The following is a 16,958-nucleotide window of genomic DNA, read 5'->3' on the forward strand; positions in this document are numbered from 1 at the left end:
CCGCCTCAATTTGCCACGCATTGTTATTGTTGTCTAATACCTCACATGTTTTCTAAACAAAAAAGCTAGAAAACAAGAAGGGTTAAGTACTTCTTAATAAAACATAATGTGGCTTTTGACTGAAACAGCTCCCTCTTGTGTCTGAAAGCAACATCAGCAGCGGCACCAGCTCACACAATCGTGCGACTTCTTGAGTTTTATTACAAATGGAAACATGTCACCAGGGGCGAGAAAAACATGTGTTTTCTGTAATTAAATAGTCATTCACTTTACTAAGGAAGCAGTGGAAAACGTGTCATAACAATGAAAGTTTCAAAAGACGGTAAAGGCGTTGTATGTCATAGTTCTGTACAGTCTGTTAATGTTGGGGCTCTTCAGCGTCCGCCCCTCCAGGCTCCTCCGCCACGCTTCTTCCCTCCTCCTCCTCCTCCTCCTCCTTTAACCTTCTTCCTCACGCCGGTCGCCTGTTCCGTGTCATCATCGTCTCCGTCCCCTCTTTTAGGCCTTTTCCTTTTGTCGCCTTGCTCCTTCATTTCCTGGGGAACACAAACGTTTTCTTAATGTTCATCTACACTAATAGCTGACTATATTCTATATACAGGCATTTTAGGTCAAGACGGAACAAGTTTAATTTTAAAAAATCAAACATTTCTAAATATGTATTTTTGAAGAAATTAGCCAAGGTTTAGCCAAGTTTCAAACATTTGTTCGTAACTTTTAGTTTATGCTTGCAGTCATTGCTCTTTTAAATATATGGTTACATTTAAATCATTACACTCCCCAACAACTTTACCACCTACACCTGCCTGTTAATGCAAATATCCAGTGTGGTCAGTTCTCTGGTCATCTGCTTCGAAACTTGAAGCAGATGACCTGCGGCAGCAGAAGACCACACAGAGTGCTGCTCCGGTCAGCTAAAAACAAGGAACTGAAGCTAGAAGCTGCATGGTCTCATGAAACAGAAGGACAACAGAAGATTGGAAAAATGTTGCCTTGTGTGATGAGTGTTGATTTCTGCTGCCACAATTGGATAGGATGGTAACAGTTGGCATAAACGACATTTTATCAACAGCTCAGGTTGCTGGTGGTGTAATGGTTTTGGGGATATTTTTCCAGCACACTTTGGGATCCTTAGCACCAACTGTTTACTGTTCATACACCACAGCCTGTCTGATCATGTCCATCTGTTTATGACCACGCTGTATCCATCTTCTGATGGCTGATTTCAAGAGGATAACACACTGTGTCACAAAGCTCAAATCACCTCATGTAGAAACATACCACTAAATACTGATGCATTGGCCAGGCAGGCTCAGACGGGTTTATGCACCATTGTTTTCACACAGCATGTTTTTTTCTTCTTCAAATTTTAGGCTATACCTGACAAATACAGAGAAAAGACACAATAAAGACAGGATGACTTACTATTTTGGCAAATCTCTGGGCCTCGCTCACCCTCTCCACCAGCATCATCACTTCCTCCTCTTGGGTTGGAAAGGCTGGAAGTTTCTTCCCAATCAAGCTTTCAATTCGCTGGAAAAGCTCCACATCATACCTATGGTTATATGGACACCAGACACATTTACTTGCTGCAGTGACCTTCCTCTCCAAACCACAGTATTGCACAACTTACTCAACCATGTCAAAATGGTATAAAAATGGCAATAAGTGGAAACAAAGCAGAGATGTTATTGTATATGGAATGACTGGTGACAATAAAAAGGCCCTTCTTACTGAGTGACGAAAGTGATGGATTTTCCAGATCGTCCTGCTCTGGCTGTTCGGCCAACCCTGTGAATATAGTCCTGTAGGATCAAACACATCCACAGATCAGCTCATCGGTGAAGTGAAATAAATCATCAAACGCACCACCAACATGATTATCAGCGCCTCGGTACCTTAGAGTGAGTGGGAATGTCATAGTTGATGACGCAGTCGACATGAGGAATATCCAGTCCTCTGGATGCCACGTCAGTCGCCAGCAGCACCGACCGAGACTTGGACTTGAACTTGTTCAGAGCTCCAAGACGTTTATTCTGCACGGCGAAGGAAGGAAGATCCAGATCACATCACAGTATCCACCAGAAAGAAAAAGGGAAAACTTTCACTTCCTTAAAAACTCCATTTGATAAATGTCTGTGTGCATATTTACACACAACTCATATCATACATTAGGTCACATTTGCTGTAATGCCACAAAACCAGAAAGAGGGCTGACATCCAGCCAAACGGGACCAAAGCTGGTCAACATTCACTTTCATTCATGAGTGAAAGAAATTTTTCTTGGTCTACAAAAACAGCATCTTAGATGGTGCAAAGAGCTCTATTCAAACATTTAAGTGAACTGCAGCCTGATTTGAATGTAGATTTGATTGTAGACTGCTTATGGTAAACTGCAGACCATGACAATGACTTCCAGATGTTTCCAAATGGTACAAAAAGTACACTAACTTGCATGTAAAGTTAATTAAGCATGACTTTAGCATGTGTTGCAAGTGTGATCATAAACCAAACTGTTTACAGGGTTTTATAGTATGCGTAGGTAATGCTGACAGAGCAGCAGGCACTATAATGAATGCTAACATCTCAGGTTAAATCCTTATACTCAACCGAGTCTCTGAAGCTTTACCTGACTCATCTGCCCATGTAGAGGGATAGCAGTGATGCCGAGGTTCCTCAACAACAGCGCCACCCGCTGGGCTGTGTTACACGTGCTGCAGAAAATAATAAAGGAGTTCCCGGCCAGCTCGTTCAGGATGGAAACCAGGTAGCAGTCCTGTTGGCAAAACCAAGAGCTAAACTTACTGAATATAAAACAGCTTCAGCAGGTCACAAACACAACTGTCAGCACATGGTCAGCACATGTACACGTGTGCACCCTACCTTGTACTTAGATGGTATAAAGATGTAGTACTGCTGCAGTTTGTCTACTGTGGAGTATTTCGTAGACACCGCGCACTTCACAGGATCTTTCAAAGCTGCTCTCTCTAGTTTCTGGACCTGTAAACATATGACAGAAGGTCAGGCAAAGGCTACTCTGGCAGCTGCTTATTACTGTCCCCCATAATGTGCAGGACAAGGACGGCTAAAAGAAACGCGACTAACATTCTCCGTCATCTAGAGTCGACAAAGAGAGAAGAACACAAAGATACCTTTTTGGTCATGGTAGCCGAGAACAAGAAAGTGCGTCTTTCTCTTGGGATCACCTTCAAGATTTTATCCACCTGGTAAAAAAATAAATAATAATAGGTATAAAAATGACAGTTTACATGAGCTACATGCTTCTTGAAATTTGTACAGGTTAAATTCTCGAAAACCTTCTCTGTTTATAGGCAAAGAGCTTCACAAATGGACACGTCACAGGCGCAAATCTAGCCTGAGGCGTTGGAGGTGTGGAGCCCGTAGCCAGCAGGTTTTTAATTTAAAGCTCAGCCTATCAGCTATTTGTAATCTTTCAAAATGCTCCACTGTCAACCAAAAAAATATACGTCAACTTGGGTTTTTACCAGCTTACGGCCAGTAATGCGAAGTTTAGGTAAATTTCACTTTTTGGATTTAAACTGCCATAAAGGTTGTCACATTCACTTTAAAATGCTTTCATCAATAACCTTTGAGCCTGCCATTTAACAGCACACTGAGGAGGATGTGGCTGAGGTGCTATAGTGAGTCTCCTACCAATAGGAAGCTACTGACCTCAGTTTCGAAGTCCATGTTGAGGATTCTGTCTGCTTCATCCATGACCAGGAACTTCAGCGCTCGTAGAGAGAAGCCCTTTGTGTTCTCGAGGTGATCGATCAAACGACCGGGCGTGGCTGGAAAAAAACAAAACGATTTTTTTACTTAAAAGTATATCATCAAAATCAGTTTATAAAGGATACAAATAAAGGATACAAACATTACAACAGTGGGTGAACATAAGCAGACGTGTGAAGTGTGAAAAATATGCAACGTTCTTAAAGGTAAAGTCTTACCAATAACGATGTGCGGCTTTTTCGCTAACACCAGGGACTGGGACATCATGTCGATTCCACCAACTATCACGGCTGCAACGGAAGACAGACGGATTTAGAGCACAGAGCCTCCCGCACTACTGCAAGCCGCCTCACCTTTCAAGGACACGTACCGCACTTAACGCCGATACTGGAGCCCAGGGCCTCAAACTGCTCAGAGATCTGAAATGCCAACTCTCTAGTGGGGGTGAGAACAAGTGTGTGAAGCCTCTGGGGGGAGGCCAGCAGCGACTGGAGGATAGGCAGAGCGAAGGCACCGGTCTTTCCTGAACCAGTCTCCGCCAGGCCAATAACATCCTTCCCTGCAGGTCACAAGGAGACAAGAAATGTTACGCACTTTAACCTTTAGAGATTTAAACAAGTCCTGAGATTCAGACTGAAGCGCTGCTCCTTTAGCTTCAGTCCATGTTAAATTGTAATGATTCACAGAGAAATATGGAGAAGTTTCATATGTTACACGTACAGATATGAGGTGTGTAATCACGGTATGAATTTGAGCACAAACTGATTTCCAATCCTCTGCTGAGATTTCAGATTTCAAATCCCTGGGCCATGCATTTAGCCCATCATCTCTGATTAACAGGATATTTGCTGTCATTGTTACTTCAACTTGTTTTTTTGATGGTCTAGTACAATGATGCACAAATGGTGGCTATGCTAATGCCAAAACAAAGCTGAAAAGTAGCCATACAAAAACATATAAAAACAAGTTCATGAATATTTGAACATTCAGGGGCTGGTAGTGTTGGAGTAAATCTGCCTCTTTTAATAATTCAATTTATTCATGTCCTTTCTTCACTTTGTATAATAAACATTTGTCCCAGTCTTGTAGAAAGTTTTCTTCTTTCTTTTTCTGTCTGTATGCGAGTTTGTCCATCACAAGGATCTCCTCAACAACAACCACCCATTGTCTACAGCTCATTGTTTAAAACCTTAGGGGACTTAAACAGCATGGACGCAAATGGCCTCTAAGATGATCCAAATAGAGGATCTGAAACAATCGTTGGAATTACATAACTAAATATTTCCCGCAGAGCGAAAAGAATTTTATTCCAGAAGGGTTGTATTTTTCCTGATGTCCAAAAATGTGCGTATGGTTGTTCCGTGTGATCATGTACTGTTACTTGAGTAAAACTGACAGAAAGAGGTAAGCGTGATTTCTCACCTTGCAGAGCCACCGGTATAGCTTCTATCTGGATCTTCGTGGGGCTCTTCCATCCCAGCTGATCACAAGCCTCGCATAGGACATCAGTAACACCCTGTCGGAAGCAGACAAAAGGTAGAAATCTTTGTAACACGATCGTAATTGTGTACTAGCGCCGTATATGTCTCACAGACATATCCCATTCATATTTAAAAGGATAAAATGAGGTTTACATAACACAGCGGAGTTGTAGCTAACTCGAACAGCAGTGGTCTCTCCGTGTTAATGTGCCTGACTCTTTTCCTTCGCTCGCTGAAGCAAACCTACCAGATCCTTGAAGCTCTTCACCGTCTCGTCGTTTTCTCCGCCATCACCGTGATCGCTTCCTTCATCGCTGCTCGAAATTTCGAGTGTTTCGTATGTGTTTGGCTTCACGCTCTCCTCGTCCGCCATGCTTTTCGCCCCAACGTGTCGTCAGTTCCGCACTGCGCAGATGCGGAAACGAGTTCGAGCTTAAGCCGCAGTGGATGATGGAAGTTTGTGTTTACGACCGAAAACGCCAGTGATTGGCTAAAAATACGACATGGGAATTTCTGTCGCGGATTGATTCACACTGAAACAAGATTAAACCAGTTTTTTGAGTTTTTATTTGGCTGAAGATCAAACAGTTTTACACTTTTACTGTTGTCAGTGGTTGGAAAACATTCTATAACTATTTTTATGTTAGGAGATCTGCAATAAAAAAAACAGAAAAAAGTAATACAAGATTGCTTCTAAGGTCAAGTTGCAAACAGGTGGTTGGAAGAAAAACAATTTCAGAGTTAAAAAACAAGACAAAAAAACAAAACAATATGCTGGATGTGAAAAAGCACTTCTGTGCAGAGCATAGTGTTCTTCTCTTGAATTGACTATGCAAGTTACCCAGTAAAATAAACAGATTTCTTACTCTTTTTGAAATGCACATTCTTGTTGATGCAACAAAAATCTAACCCAGATCAAATGAATATGAGCCTGTAGAGAACAAAGCTGAGGGTGTAGTGGCCTTTCACTGGTAGGTGACAGACAAACTGATTCTAGCTGAAAGTTTGAAGACGGCTACCTCTATAACTCTGCACAGAAAACACAAAACAAACACACTGCTGTTGTTCAGCTTGCCACACTGATCATCATTATCGGCAGTACGCTCCCGAGTCTTAGAGGAGTCCCTCCATCTCCCTCATAAAGGCTTCATACACCTGGTCTTTAGTCTTCATGTTGGGCTGAGACACAGCACCCATCTGTGATGGATTGGCCACGCCCATAGGAGCTGTTGCTGTGCTGTGCTGTTTCTGCCACTGGCCTCCTCCCACACCTTCATCTCCCCTCCTTCCTCCAACAGAACCCCCTGCTTTCTCCATGGGCCCAGGTGCTGCTCCTGGCATTGTTCCAACCTTGTCCCTACGCACCCTCAGCGCTGTGGGCACAAAGCGGGTCACCTCTGCCTTGGGATTGATAATTTGAGGTTTGGCAGAGATGGTAGCCCCGCCTGCACCGGCACCTGCTGCCAGGTTGCCTCCTGCAGCTGCGACAGAGGTGATGTTTGCGCGTTTTTCGATGGTGGGAGGGTGGTGATGGCTGGGGGGATTGCTGCCCGGATTGGTGCCTGTGGAGGCAGCAGCTGTCCCAGGCGGAGGGGGCATCTGCATGACACCAGGTCGCATGGGCATGGCAGGGGGTTGCAGGTTGGTCTGTAAACCGTCCTGGCTGGATCCTGAGCCTTTTTGTCGCTGAACAATGTTTGGAGGAGCACTCAGCACATTGGAATTGAGAGGTGGAGGGAAGAGAGACAGAGGTGGTGCAAGAGGACGCGGAGGCCCTCCAGCTCTTGGGGGAGGAGGCGGGATACCTACAAGGAGAAAAAAAAACATAAATGAGAAATGCATTCAACAGAAGTTCTCACTATTTTATATCTTTAGATTGCCTCCACACACGTGCCTACCTGGTGGTGCTGGGGGTGGTAATCTGGGAGGTGGACCACGTGGTGGAGGGCCTGGTGGAAGGCCAGGAGGGGGGCCTGGTGGAGGACCAGGTGGTCGACCTGGTGGAGGCCCAGGAGGCAGAAGCCGAGGCATTGGAGCCCTCATTCCTGCAGGCATGCCAGGAGGCCTCAAGAACGGAGGAGCACCTGAAGATAACAGAAGATCTCTTTGAAAAAACGATGCAGAGCACTCACACTTAGAGAAGTAGAAGACCCCCACAGAACAGGCACAGGAAATTATTCTAGTATGACTTCAGAGTTGAAGCAATCAATCTTTTAGCTAATCAGAATGCGAACCTGGTGGGGGGCCAGGAGGTGGGCCAGATGGTGGACCAGGAGGCCTCATTGGTGGTGCCGGAGGTGGACCAAGTGGTGGAGGTCCTGTCATCGGTGGCCCTTGCATGTGTGGAGGCCCTTGCTGTCCCGTGGTCCCAGCTGGAGGGGGTAGTCGCTGATTGGCCATGAGATGGGACTGGTTGTCCCCTGGAGGGCCTCTGTCCTCGATGTCAGAGCTGTCTGATTCATCTGTGTATTCTTCCTCTACCTCTTCTTCTTCCTCCTCGTCAGGAACTGACTGACCTGAAGACAAAAAATGAACAAATAAAAATGGCATAGCATATCATCATACAAAGAAAAGACACTGTGAGGAGCACTAGCTTAGTAAGTGCTTAGCACTAACAGTACCTGCCATCCTTAACATCATGGCTTGCAGAGGTGTAATGGCCTTGGTCTTCTTCACAACCCTCTTCTTCTTCCTTTTTCCTTCACGGGGTGCCTCTGCAGGCATATCTGCGAAACGTACGCTACGACCTGCAGTAGTTAAATAATAACAAATTCAGGAATACAACAGAATAGAAACAGTTATAAGATCAAGAGATAAATAAAGGCAACAAAGACGTGAGTTGAGGCTTAAATGTGTTGAAGCAGTCAGAAACACTCACCACCATGTCTTTCACTTCTGTCTCTATCTTCTTCTCGTTCTCTCTCATCGTCCTGCCTGTCCAAGCGCATTCTCTGTTCACCATCTCCCCCTTCATCTCTCTCTTCTTCACTGATGTCTTCAGAGTCGCTGTCGTCATCAATATCGTCCTGATCTCTGTCGCTCTCACTCCCGCTGTCCCGATCTCTCCCCAAATCCATTGCAGAGTCCTTTTCAAATCCAGGAATGGAAGGCTCTGTTCAAAGGAGAAATAGTGTAACAAGAAGAAATGTTAAATTATAGGTGGAAAAAAATCATTTGATTATCAGAGGGAAACTGGCTGTATCTCACCTGCATCTGTGCCGTAACCGCGTCGAGCAGGTCCATACAGTGCCAGGACCTGAGGAGGTGGGGGGCCAGGTGGAGGCCCAGGGGGCTTCTTCCCTGGAGGTAAGCGTGGGACACCTGGCACTGTTGCCAATGCTGGTCCGGAGGACGATGGTCCTTTACTAAGACATGCATAAAAACAGAATTAACTCAACTGCCCATTAAAATTCTAAAATGTCACATACGGAGTTTAACTGCTGAAACTTTTACTACTCATTGAATGAGTCTTACCCAAAAGTGGAGCTCTTCTTCAATATGGAGGGAGGCTGAGCCCCTGGTAGTGGGATGTCCTGGATGTGGATACTGGATGGGGCATGAGGCATGTCTGGTAGAGGGATACTGTCAACCTCCACCAACTCTGCATTCTGAAAAAGAGGAAATATCACACAACAGAGTAAACAGAGAGCACAACAAAGGATAAATAAGGTAATGGAGCACACATCTGAAGCAATCAAGCTCAAGACAAATAAAAGACGAGTAATGGGTTTTGGTGTCTGCCCGAAAATATTCATAATCCTGACTTTTAAGATTTTTTTGCAGCCCAACAAGGCGTACACAAGCCTGTAGGACAATGTGCATACAATATACCTCTCATTCCTGCATCAATTTATGCAAGAATTATTATAAACTGAGGAACCCCGCCCCCCAAAACTGTCATGTAGTTTCCAACACACCTTGACTGAGTCAAAATAAAGAGACAGCTGCCCTCTTTTAGTCTCATAGTCCAGTTCAAGTTTGCGTAGCTCTTTGTAGGTTTCAGGATTCTCTCTTTCGTACAGACGAACAATGCGCTCAAATGTCTCACGCAACTTCTTCCTCTTGTCCCGCAACACCTTCTCATTCAGCAACGGCTGCTGAACTGGGTTGAACTCTGTTCAGAAACAAAGTAATTATTTTCATTAGAAAAGCAGCAAATTAATTGTAGAATTCAGATTTTGACTGTGATTTTCTGCTGTTACCTAAAGGCCTGAAATACTTAAATACACACACTAATTATATATAGCATTAATCTACTGATACATGTGTTCCACAAGCTCAGGTCCTCTACAAGTGGCAAACATACAACTAAATAGTTACAACTAAATATATCTCTAACATCTAAATTGCATAAACTCTGCCCTGTCATCTCACCCATCTCATCCAGCTTCTCCATGTCTCTGATGATCTGTCTGGGATCCTTCATCTTCAGGACTGCTGCTCTCACCATCATCCTCTGCTTCTTGTTCTAATATTTCCAAATGAAAACGATGTTACCATCATATTATCACAGTATTGTTATCCTGTATTGCATATTTAGAAATATCTTTTTTTTTTAAGTGAATGGTTCTAACCTTTTTTAACTCCCTTTTTCTGGCCTCCTTTCCTGTAGAAGGGGGGGAAGAAATGACCATTTTTATATCTAATCAGCAACTGAGCAATATCCAGCAGATCAATTCATGATTGAATTAGCGCCAGTTTGTTATCAGCACTTACTGGCCTGGTCGGTGGGATTCATAAACTTCCCACTCTTGGTGGAGGAGGTTGAACGTCGCCCCATTGTGACGGTAGGTCTCCTTCACGCTTCCATGTAATACAGCAAAACAGAAGAGAAGTGACTTGTAAAGGAAACCTTACGTTGTTATTTTGTGGTACGTTCAAGAATAAGTCGGATTTTGTCACAACCTAAAAATAACACTTTTAGCTCATATTTATGAATCACTGAGACTTTAAACAATGTTTGAATTCATTTTTGACAAATTGCAGCCTCCTTTTTGTTAATTCTAACTTCGATATCAAGGCAGTTTAACCAAACTATCTACAATACACGCCTTAAAGAATTTTACTGTTAGCTATTATTAGCAAAGAAGATAAGAAAGTTGACAATCAACGCACGAGTCAAACTATCTAAGCTCTTTGCACAATTAAACTATTGAATGAGCTGATAAACACCACAGAGCCAATCAAACATTTGTAACACATACATACATATGTTAAATCATGCCGGTCAAAAGCATTTGCCTGGCAGGTTAGCGGCTAACGTTAGCTTGCACTTATAGCTAGGCCCGCGTTAGCAACGAAAGCAGCACAGGAGGGAAAAATTCACTGTACCTTTTGTTCAGTAAAAACTCACAGGGCACAACGCCCTACACACACGCACACCTCCGTGTGCCAAAAGCAATGCAACACGTTTTGCGTACGTCCTGAAAGAGAAATCCAAACCCCCCAGGATTGAATATCACACCGTGGCTTCGCTAACTGTCCGCCATGTTTACTGCCGCGAATGAAAGCGGAAAGGCGATTTTGACGTCATCAAAACAAGCGAGCAGTGAAAGAAAAATAAAACTAACTGGGCGAACGGTATTATTTAAAACTTCACTTCATAGCATTTGTACATATACTAGGACTTTATCATATTCATATTGTGTGGCGCAATGTAACTCTAATGATAATGAAGGGTGATTCTCGTTACAGGTTCCAAGACTGCAATCTAGCGATACTGCCCCCTGATGGTTACAAGCAGCAATTACAACCTCGCTGCACTGATGTGCCAAAAAGTGATCGTATGCCAATCACTTTTTGCCTGTTTTTTTTATGTCTAGATCTCTTTTTATGTTTTTATATAGTTGCTTATATTGTTAAATAGGCTGCAGTAAACAGAGTTTAAAAATGGGTTATATGTTATATGTTTTGTAGCAGTGCTCCTGCTGCTCTACATTCACCTCTCCTTTGCTCTTTTGCTCGGTGGATGTTGAGGATTTGGCTAACTCGAAATGTCAAAATCATATTGTGGGATTTTGACTTTTTGCCCATACACAATGTCAATTTCTTCAAGTCCGTCCTCGCTGGTTGATGTCTCCACCATAGGACGATTCAGTCTCTCCCACAGCTTTTTTTTAATGCTTCTCCCCATCTCTAAACTGTAGGGACGTTTGCGGCCATGCTTGGACCTGCAAGAAGAAATTCAATCAAAATGATGCATGTGGTCAAAAACCATACTGTAACCATTTTAGAGCTGGTGATTTTAAAAAGTGACAGGACATTTGGAGACAAACGTACGTCAGCATGCTATCTACCACCTCATGGTAGACTCGCTGATAATCTTCCACTGAGAAGTTGTAGATTTTTAAAGTGCTGTCACTGGAGCTGGTTGGCTGGTGGTTGGTACTGCATGGCTCGGGTCTGGGGGGCAATTTTTTTGACACTGGCAGGTCATCATGGGAGATTGCAGAGGGAGGCACTGAGGTCTTTGGAGGTCGGGAAGAACTGGATGCTGGGCTTCGCTTCCTTTTCCGGGGCTGACTGACTGTTCTGTCACGGCGCCGGGGCCTCTGGGTTGAATTAACAACCTGGGAAAGGTCAGAAGCACACAAGGGAATGTCAGTAGTTAATAGCGACCTCATTTTTTTTCAAACAAGACAAAAATATAAATTTGATGAACCACAATGAAGTCCAAACTTCAAAACCCTCAAATGATTCTGTTCCTGAAATTTTACACATCCAACCTGGTCCTTGCTGCAGCACGGTTGTTTCCTGCTGGCTCTGGGTTTCTTTGCATCACGGGCCTGGCATGCAGTGTTTCTCTTACAATAATTATGTTCTTTGAGGTGATCGGGCACCGTAAGCTGCAGGTATACACAAAAATGACAGTAATGCAGACATCAGTTAGTAGTTCATGAAATATTTAAAAAATAACAAACCCTTTCATATGTCCATAAACTACTTAAACCACTCGCATGGTTGAATAACTTGTCCACAGTGATTGTAACGACAAAAAATATCCAACATGTTCACATAAAATCATAAGAACTAAAACCAGGACAATGCATCAAGGTCAGTGTAATAAAAGACGTGTCAACTTATGGGCTCATCATGTTAGAGCTTCACTGCTGCATACCCCCAAATGACATGTCAAATAATAATTTGCATAAGCTAAACAAACACCAAAGTCCATGTTGTATTAAACTCTAATTTCTGTTATAATCATTGCTGCTTATTGCCGTTTTTGAACAATGCAGATGCACAAAATACCTTTGTAACTGGCTAAGCTTGGTCACGTGTGGCACTTATATGGTTTAAAATTACGTGTAGGATATAAAGAAAAGCAAGCTGCAATAATAGGAGAGCCCTGCCTTGTGTGTGGGGGGTAATGAGTTCAAGATCATCATTAGGCTGTGGTGTAATGAGGGACCTCTACCCAGAGGTGACTGTCTTGTCAGGTGAATAATTGTAGCATAAGCCACAATGAAGAAGGAGATTAAAACTTTAGTTAAAAAAGCCCAAAAGCAGAAGCTTTGAGGATTTTAAAGATGATCACAGTTACATGTGGCTCCTGTAAACATGTGACAGTGTGTGTACATTTGAAAATTCAGATGATGCTGCAGAACATGGCTTGCATATTTGTAAATAAACATTTTGGGGATTAGCTTTTCTACAGTGAATAAAGTCTCAGTGTTTACTTGTTTTATTCCCTGATTTTAGTTTTAAATACAAAATAAAGGCCCCCAATCAGGAACATGCACAGCCCACCCCCACCCCCCCCAAAAAAAGCTAGAAACAGGCCTGGTGATCATTATGCACTTGAGTTAATTCGAGATGTAAGATACTCTACTTATTAGCAAAAACTGAACATTTTTATCCCAGCTGCAATCTTTGGTGACATGTCTGCCACAAGATCATTTAATACACACAAAAGAAAACGTTATTATAGGTAACATACTAGTTTAAATGACTTTATGCACAGTTTACCCGTTTACAGCTACAGTGCAACAGTCTAACATGCAGGTATAACTCCCACGTGCACAGGCACGTTTTTAATGCTTTTTATCCACATTTATGTCGTCTATATTTTCATGTTGCCCTGTTGCAAAGTGAACTCTTTCTGGCCGTCGAGTAAATATTCAAAACTTATTGAAAACGGTCATAAAATCTCACATTTTCCATGATGGATGATGGTTGCTGGGTCGCTTTCCTCCGTGACATGGGAGTTGGACACTTGTAAGGCTGCAAGAAGTCTTGAGCAGAAAGTTGTCTTACTTTTGCAGAAATTTTCAGAAATCCCTTGTAGCTTTGCACAACACGCCGAGTGAAATCTGTCTGAACTATACCAAAAGATGCAATGCAAATAGAACCTGGAGACGCATAGCAACCACGCAACCTGTCATTTTAAATCACGCATTTTTGTACCTACTGTTAAAAATCACTGTAATAATTGTTTTTAGTGAGTTTTTCCCTCAGTTCAACCTCAGTTATGGCGGCTTTTTTTAATATTTAGGCATCCACATAATTACTCCATCAAAGTGGTGCGTAATGATCATACGAAAATACGTCAAAACAGAGCAAAAGTGGTTTTATTTGCCACAGCATATCACAGCAGCTCATTGTATTTGAAAACTACTGGATTTCATAAGTTGTGCTTATTTTATAAATGGCCCGGAGAGTAGCAAATTCTCTCTTTCTACTCACTGTACTGAACCCGCTGCACTACCCACTTTCACCAATAGGTGTCACCCTTTTACCGTGGAACCAGCTATGTACAGCTCCAAAGTCAATCGCTAGAGAGATCTGTTGCAGTAATAACTTCTTTCCAAAAGGTGTCTGTATAAAAATCTCTGTTATGCTCTGTCAGTTTGCAGTGCCTTAGTCTGTGGTGACATTTTTACTGGCTCATGCTCATGAATCCACATGCAACGCACCCTCTGTCCCAGCCTCAGAAATGGATTTAAGACGTTTTAGTTTGATATATCACCCTGTGGTCAGTTTTTGACATTCGTTTTGTTGCGGTCTTGAAAACAGAAAACAGTTACATCTGAAAGAAGATTTTAAATAAAACAAAAAGGGACAATTATATAATACATAATAATACATAAATGTAAATTGTCTGTTTTTTATACAGCACTTTTCTGCTCCACTTGCACACTCAGAGCACTTTATGAAACATGCCTCATTCACCCATTCACACACACATTCATACCCTTTTATAGTGTTTTTTAAATAACATTGACATGCATTCTCACTCTATACTGTTTATGGCATACAGTATCTGCTTTGTTGTTGTATCACTAAAAGAACTTTTGCTTAAGCAACATGAACCCAGATGGTTTAAAAAACAAAAACAAAAAAATCGAATGGCATTACATAACAAGAGAGAAACAATGACTGGAATGTGCAATGTGGATTTCAGTAAGTGTATAAAAGAGGCAACATTTCCTTGTACCATGTGGTCATAAACAGGTTGCTCTTCATTCTAAGAAAGAGCTGGATGTTTACAAAAGATGTGACGGTGTCACCCTTTAGTTAGAAAGTATTGGGCCAAACTCTTTAAATCTTTGAATTTAGATGTTTTCAGTCCTGTGGCCATAGGTGTGTAAAATGTAGTACCAAGCCATGCAGTCTGCCTTTATAACATATTGTTTGTGAATGAACGGGTTGTTCTTAAGAGCTCACTGAATTTGAGTGTGATAGTGTGATAGGATGCAACAGTTGCAACAAGTTAGTTTGTTAGTTTGTGAAATTTCTTTGGTCCTACATGTACAACAATCAGCTGTTAGTGCTGCTCTTTAAGCTTCTATGAGTCCACATCACAGAGAGCTGGGCATCTTGTATGCCCAGCTCTCCTCCACTCTCAACATACCCTGGAATAACAGCTCGAAGAAGGCTCACAACACCATAAATGACTCCTCCCATCCAGACTACAAACTGGATCTAAACCAGGGATGTCAAACTTATACTACACTGTGGGTCACATACAGCGCACCTGATCTCAAAGGGGTCAGACTCTTTCTGTCAGCTTAAAGAAAGTTACTACCTTTAACTTAACATTTAATCCCAGAGATATTTTAATACAAGGAAACTGCATTAAATTGGCGGGCCTAATTATACGATGAAACACAGGTGAGAGTAATGACGATGGGGCTTTCAGTCAAAAATGAGAGGAACAAAAGCAGGAAAAAGGCTTGAAAAAGACAGAAAAAAACCTAACCTACAGACTAAAACAGGAAATGACAAAAACATGAAAAACTAACACATGAAGACAAACGTTCAGGCCGGAGGCTGGAAAAACCATAAACACAGCCAATGTAACAAGGATCAAACAGAACAAATACACTGCAGAAACCTGAAACTATGACATGTTATGACATGACAGAGTGCTTTGAGTAGAAAAGCGCTATATAAGAATCAGTCCATTTACCATTTATCATTTAATCATTGTTGGCTCGCAGACAGACAGACAGGCCATATATCCAAGATACTGACAGGTTAGGGGATAAACTTTCAACAGTTAAAGCAGCACATCATCTGCCAAAGCCAGTGGCATATTTTTCATATTTCAAATAAGCAGTCTGAATCTGTACCAAGATCTTCATTTCCTCATGCTCCACCTCTTCACCCACTTTCAGGAAATTCGCTGACAGATATACAAACAGACAAATAGCTCTATGTGTCTGATCATATTGTAATTAAAGCATGGGAAGCCCCAAGCATCCCGACAATGTGGTAATTTTACTTTTGAACACTAGGTGTTCTAGTCTTTGTGGCTGTACTTCTATTAAACTTCTCAAAAGGGATTCATGTATTTTTTCTTAAACCGACAAGTATTTATTTGTACTTCATGCTCTGTGTTGACCAGTATATCAGTACTAGTGCTGATATTAAATGGGTTCTGTGGAAACCATTCCACATGACTGAGCGAGAAGCAGTTTGCCTCTCAGTCTAATAAACCCTTCACTGCACAAGGAGCCATTTTTGGTAACTTAAATGGACATCAACATTGACCTCGTTATGACTCACTGTGATTTCGTAGAACCAGGTGAATTTCTTCCAGTCAATCAGCAAAGATCAGGTTATGTGGCAGATAATGCAGTGAGATCACTGCATCAGCTCGATCAGCCTGAAGTATTTCAAACTTCAGCGTTCTTCAAGAATTCAGGAAACTGGGTGTTTTTGGCCTTAGCTACTCACACACTTGTCATCATCAGAGATGGGCAGTAACACGTTACAAGTAATGTATCATTGTAATCCGATTACTTTTTTCAAGTAATGAGTAAAGTAAGGGAGTGTTTTACTTGCATCTATTTGAAATAGTGAGTGTAAACAGAAAAAAATATATCTTATTTTATATTCTGGAATATGCAGAAAATAGGTTTAATTGTCAAAGACTGTTGCATATAATTTAATTTTTGCTTGATGCAATGTGCACAAAGTTAAAAGATTAAAACTAATAAAACAAGTTTTGAAAAGAGACTTTTTTATTTGATTACATTTTGTATGATGTATTATGCAGAAAAAGTAGAATTGGGCTGAAAGGTCTATTGCTTTATTGCCTATTCAGGTTGTGTATCATGTTTTTAAAAAGTAACTAAGTAACTGAGTAACTAACTACTTTTGAAAATAAGCAGTCAGTAAAGTAACGTCAGTAAATTTCTGACGAAACCACCACTAGTTAGAATGCTATTTGTCTACTTCTTGTTACATAGTTACAATTTCTACATCAGTATTTTGCTT

The 16,958-nt window shown here is 41.9% G+C and overlaps 3 protein-coding genes across 4 annotated transcripts; all 3 read right to left on the minus strand.

The window, feature by feature from the left end:
* Window positions 1–289: 289 nt before the first annotated feature.
* On the minus strand, window positions 290–5,616 carry ddx47 (DEAD (Asp-Glu-Ala-Asp) box polypeptide 47). The gene is made up of 12 exons (XM_085352086.1): window positions 5,482–5,616; window positions 5,176–5,269; window positions 4,124–4,312; window positions 3,972–4,043; window positions 3,694–3,812; window positions 3,153–3,224; window positions 2,884–3,000; window positions 2,630–2,776; window positions 1,899–2,036; window positions 1,735–1,805; window positions 1,426–1,555; window positions 290–536 (listed from the first exon to the last, which is right to left on the minus strand). The coding sequence occupies exons 1-12, from the start codon at window positions 5,605–5,607 to the stop codon at window positions 375–377; spliced, it is 1,437 nt and encodes a 478-aa protein (XP_085208212.1). The 5' UTR covers window positions 5,608–5,616; the 3' UTR covers window positions 290–374.
* A 185-nt stretch (window positions 5,617–5,801) lies between these two features.
* wbp11 (WW domain binding protein 11) lies at window positions 5,802–10,724 on the minus strand. Of its 2 annotated transcripts, none has more exons than XM_085352088.1 (12): window positions 10,566–10,724; window positions 9,951–10,030; window positions 9,809–9,840; window positions 9,609–9,702; window positions 9,152–9,348; window positions 8,709–8,842; window positions 8,442–8,599; window positions 8,113–8,346; window positions 7,856–7,981; window positions 7,469–7,750; window positions 7,133–7,318; window positions 5,802–7,039 (listed from the first exon to the last, which is right to left on the minus strand). In XM_085352088.1, the coding sequence occupies exons 2-12, from the start codon at window positions 10,012–10,014 to the stop codon at window positions 6,348–6,350; spliced, it is 2,199 nt and encodes a 732-aa protein (XP_085208214.1). In that variant the 5' UTR covers window positions 10,015–10,030; window positions 10,566–10,724; the 3' UTR covers window positions 5,802–6,347. The 2 variants fall into 2 exon arrangements, with proteins under 2 accessions (XP_085208214.1, XP_085208213.1); XM_085352087.1 differs by having other exon boundaries at window positions 9,951–10,037.
* A 493-nt stretch (window positions 10,725–11,217) lies between these two features.
* Window positions 11,218–13,436, minus strand: LOC146633257 (uncharacterized). Its single transcript, XM_085352089.1, has 4 exons — window positions 13,389–13,436; window positions 11,960–12,079; window positions 11,514–11,803; window positions 11,218–11,404 (listed from the first exon to the last, which is right to left on the minus strand). The coding sequence occupies exons 1-4, from the start codon at window positions 13,434–13,436 to the stop codon at window positions 11,218–11,220; spliced, it is 645 nt and encodes a 214-aa protein (XP_085208215.1).
* Between the last annotated feature and the right edge of the window lie 3,522 nt (window positions 13,437–16,958).

This window comes from Diplotaxodon limnothrissa, linkage group LG4, assembly GCF_057381915.1.
Source record: "Diplotaxodon limnothrissa isolate DT_005_m linkage group LG4, D_limnothrissa_male_GT1.1, whole genome shotgun sequence".
Lineage (NCBI taxonomy): Eukaryota > Metazoa > Chordata > Actinopteri > Cichliformes > Cichlidae > Diplotaxodon > Diplotaxodon limnothrissa.

What these genes read in the sequence shown, in the direction of transcription:
- wbp11 (XM_085352088.1), bottom strand. Translation starts at nt 10,014, where the DNA reads ATGGGGCGACGTTCAACCTCCTCCACCAAGAGTGGGAAGTTTATGAAT. An exon ending in GAAAAAGGGAGTTAAAAAAG is followed by an intron (nt 9,703 to 9,808) that starts GTTAGAACCATT and finishes TGGAAATATTAG; the next exon opens with AACAAGAAGCAGAGGATGAT. An exon ending in AAGAAGAGCTCCACTTTTGG is followed by an intron (nt 8,600 to 8,708) that starts GTAAGACTCATT and finishes TGCATGTCTTAG; the next exon opens with TAAAGGACCATCGTCCTCCG.
- LOC146633257 (XM_085352089.1), bottom strand. Translation starts at nt 13,436, where the DNA reads ATGTCACGGAGGAAAGCGACCCAGCAACCATCATCCATCATGGAAAAT. An exon ending in CATCATCCATCATGGAAAAT is followed by an intron (nt 12,080 to 13,388) that starts GTGAGATTTTAT and finishes GTATACCTGCAG; the next exon opens with CTTACGGTGCCCGATCACCT. An exon ending in CGTGCTGCAGCAAGGACCAG is followed by an intron (nt 11,804 to 11,959) that starts GTTGGATGTGTA and finishes GACCTTTCCCAG; the next exon opens with GTTGTTAATTCAACCCAGAG.
- ddx47 (XM_085352086.1), bottom strand. Translation starts at nt 5,607, where the DNA reads ATGGCGGACGAGGAGAGCGTGAAGCCAAACACATACGAAACACTCGAA. An exon ending in TATACCGGTGGCTCTGCAAG is followed by an intron (nt 4,313 to 5,175) that starts GTGAGAAATCAC and finishes TGTGACCTGCAG; the next exon opens with GGAAGGATGTTATTGGCCTG. An exon ending in TACATGGGCAGATGAGTCAG is followed by an intron (nt 2,037 to 2,629) that starts GTAAAGCTTCAG and finishes TTCGCCGTGCAG; the next exon opens with AATAAACGTCTTGGAGCTCT.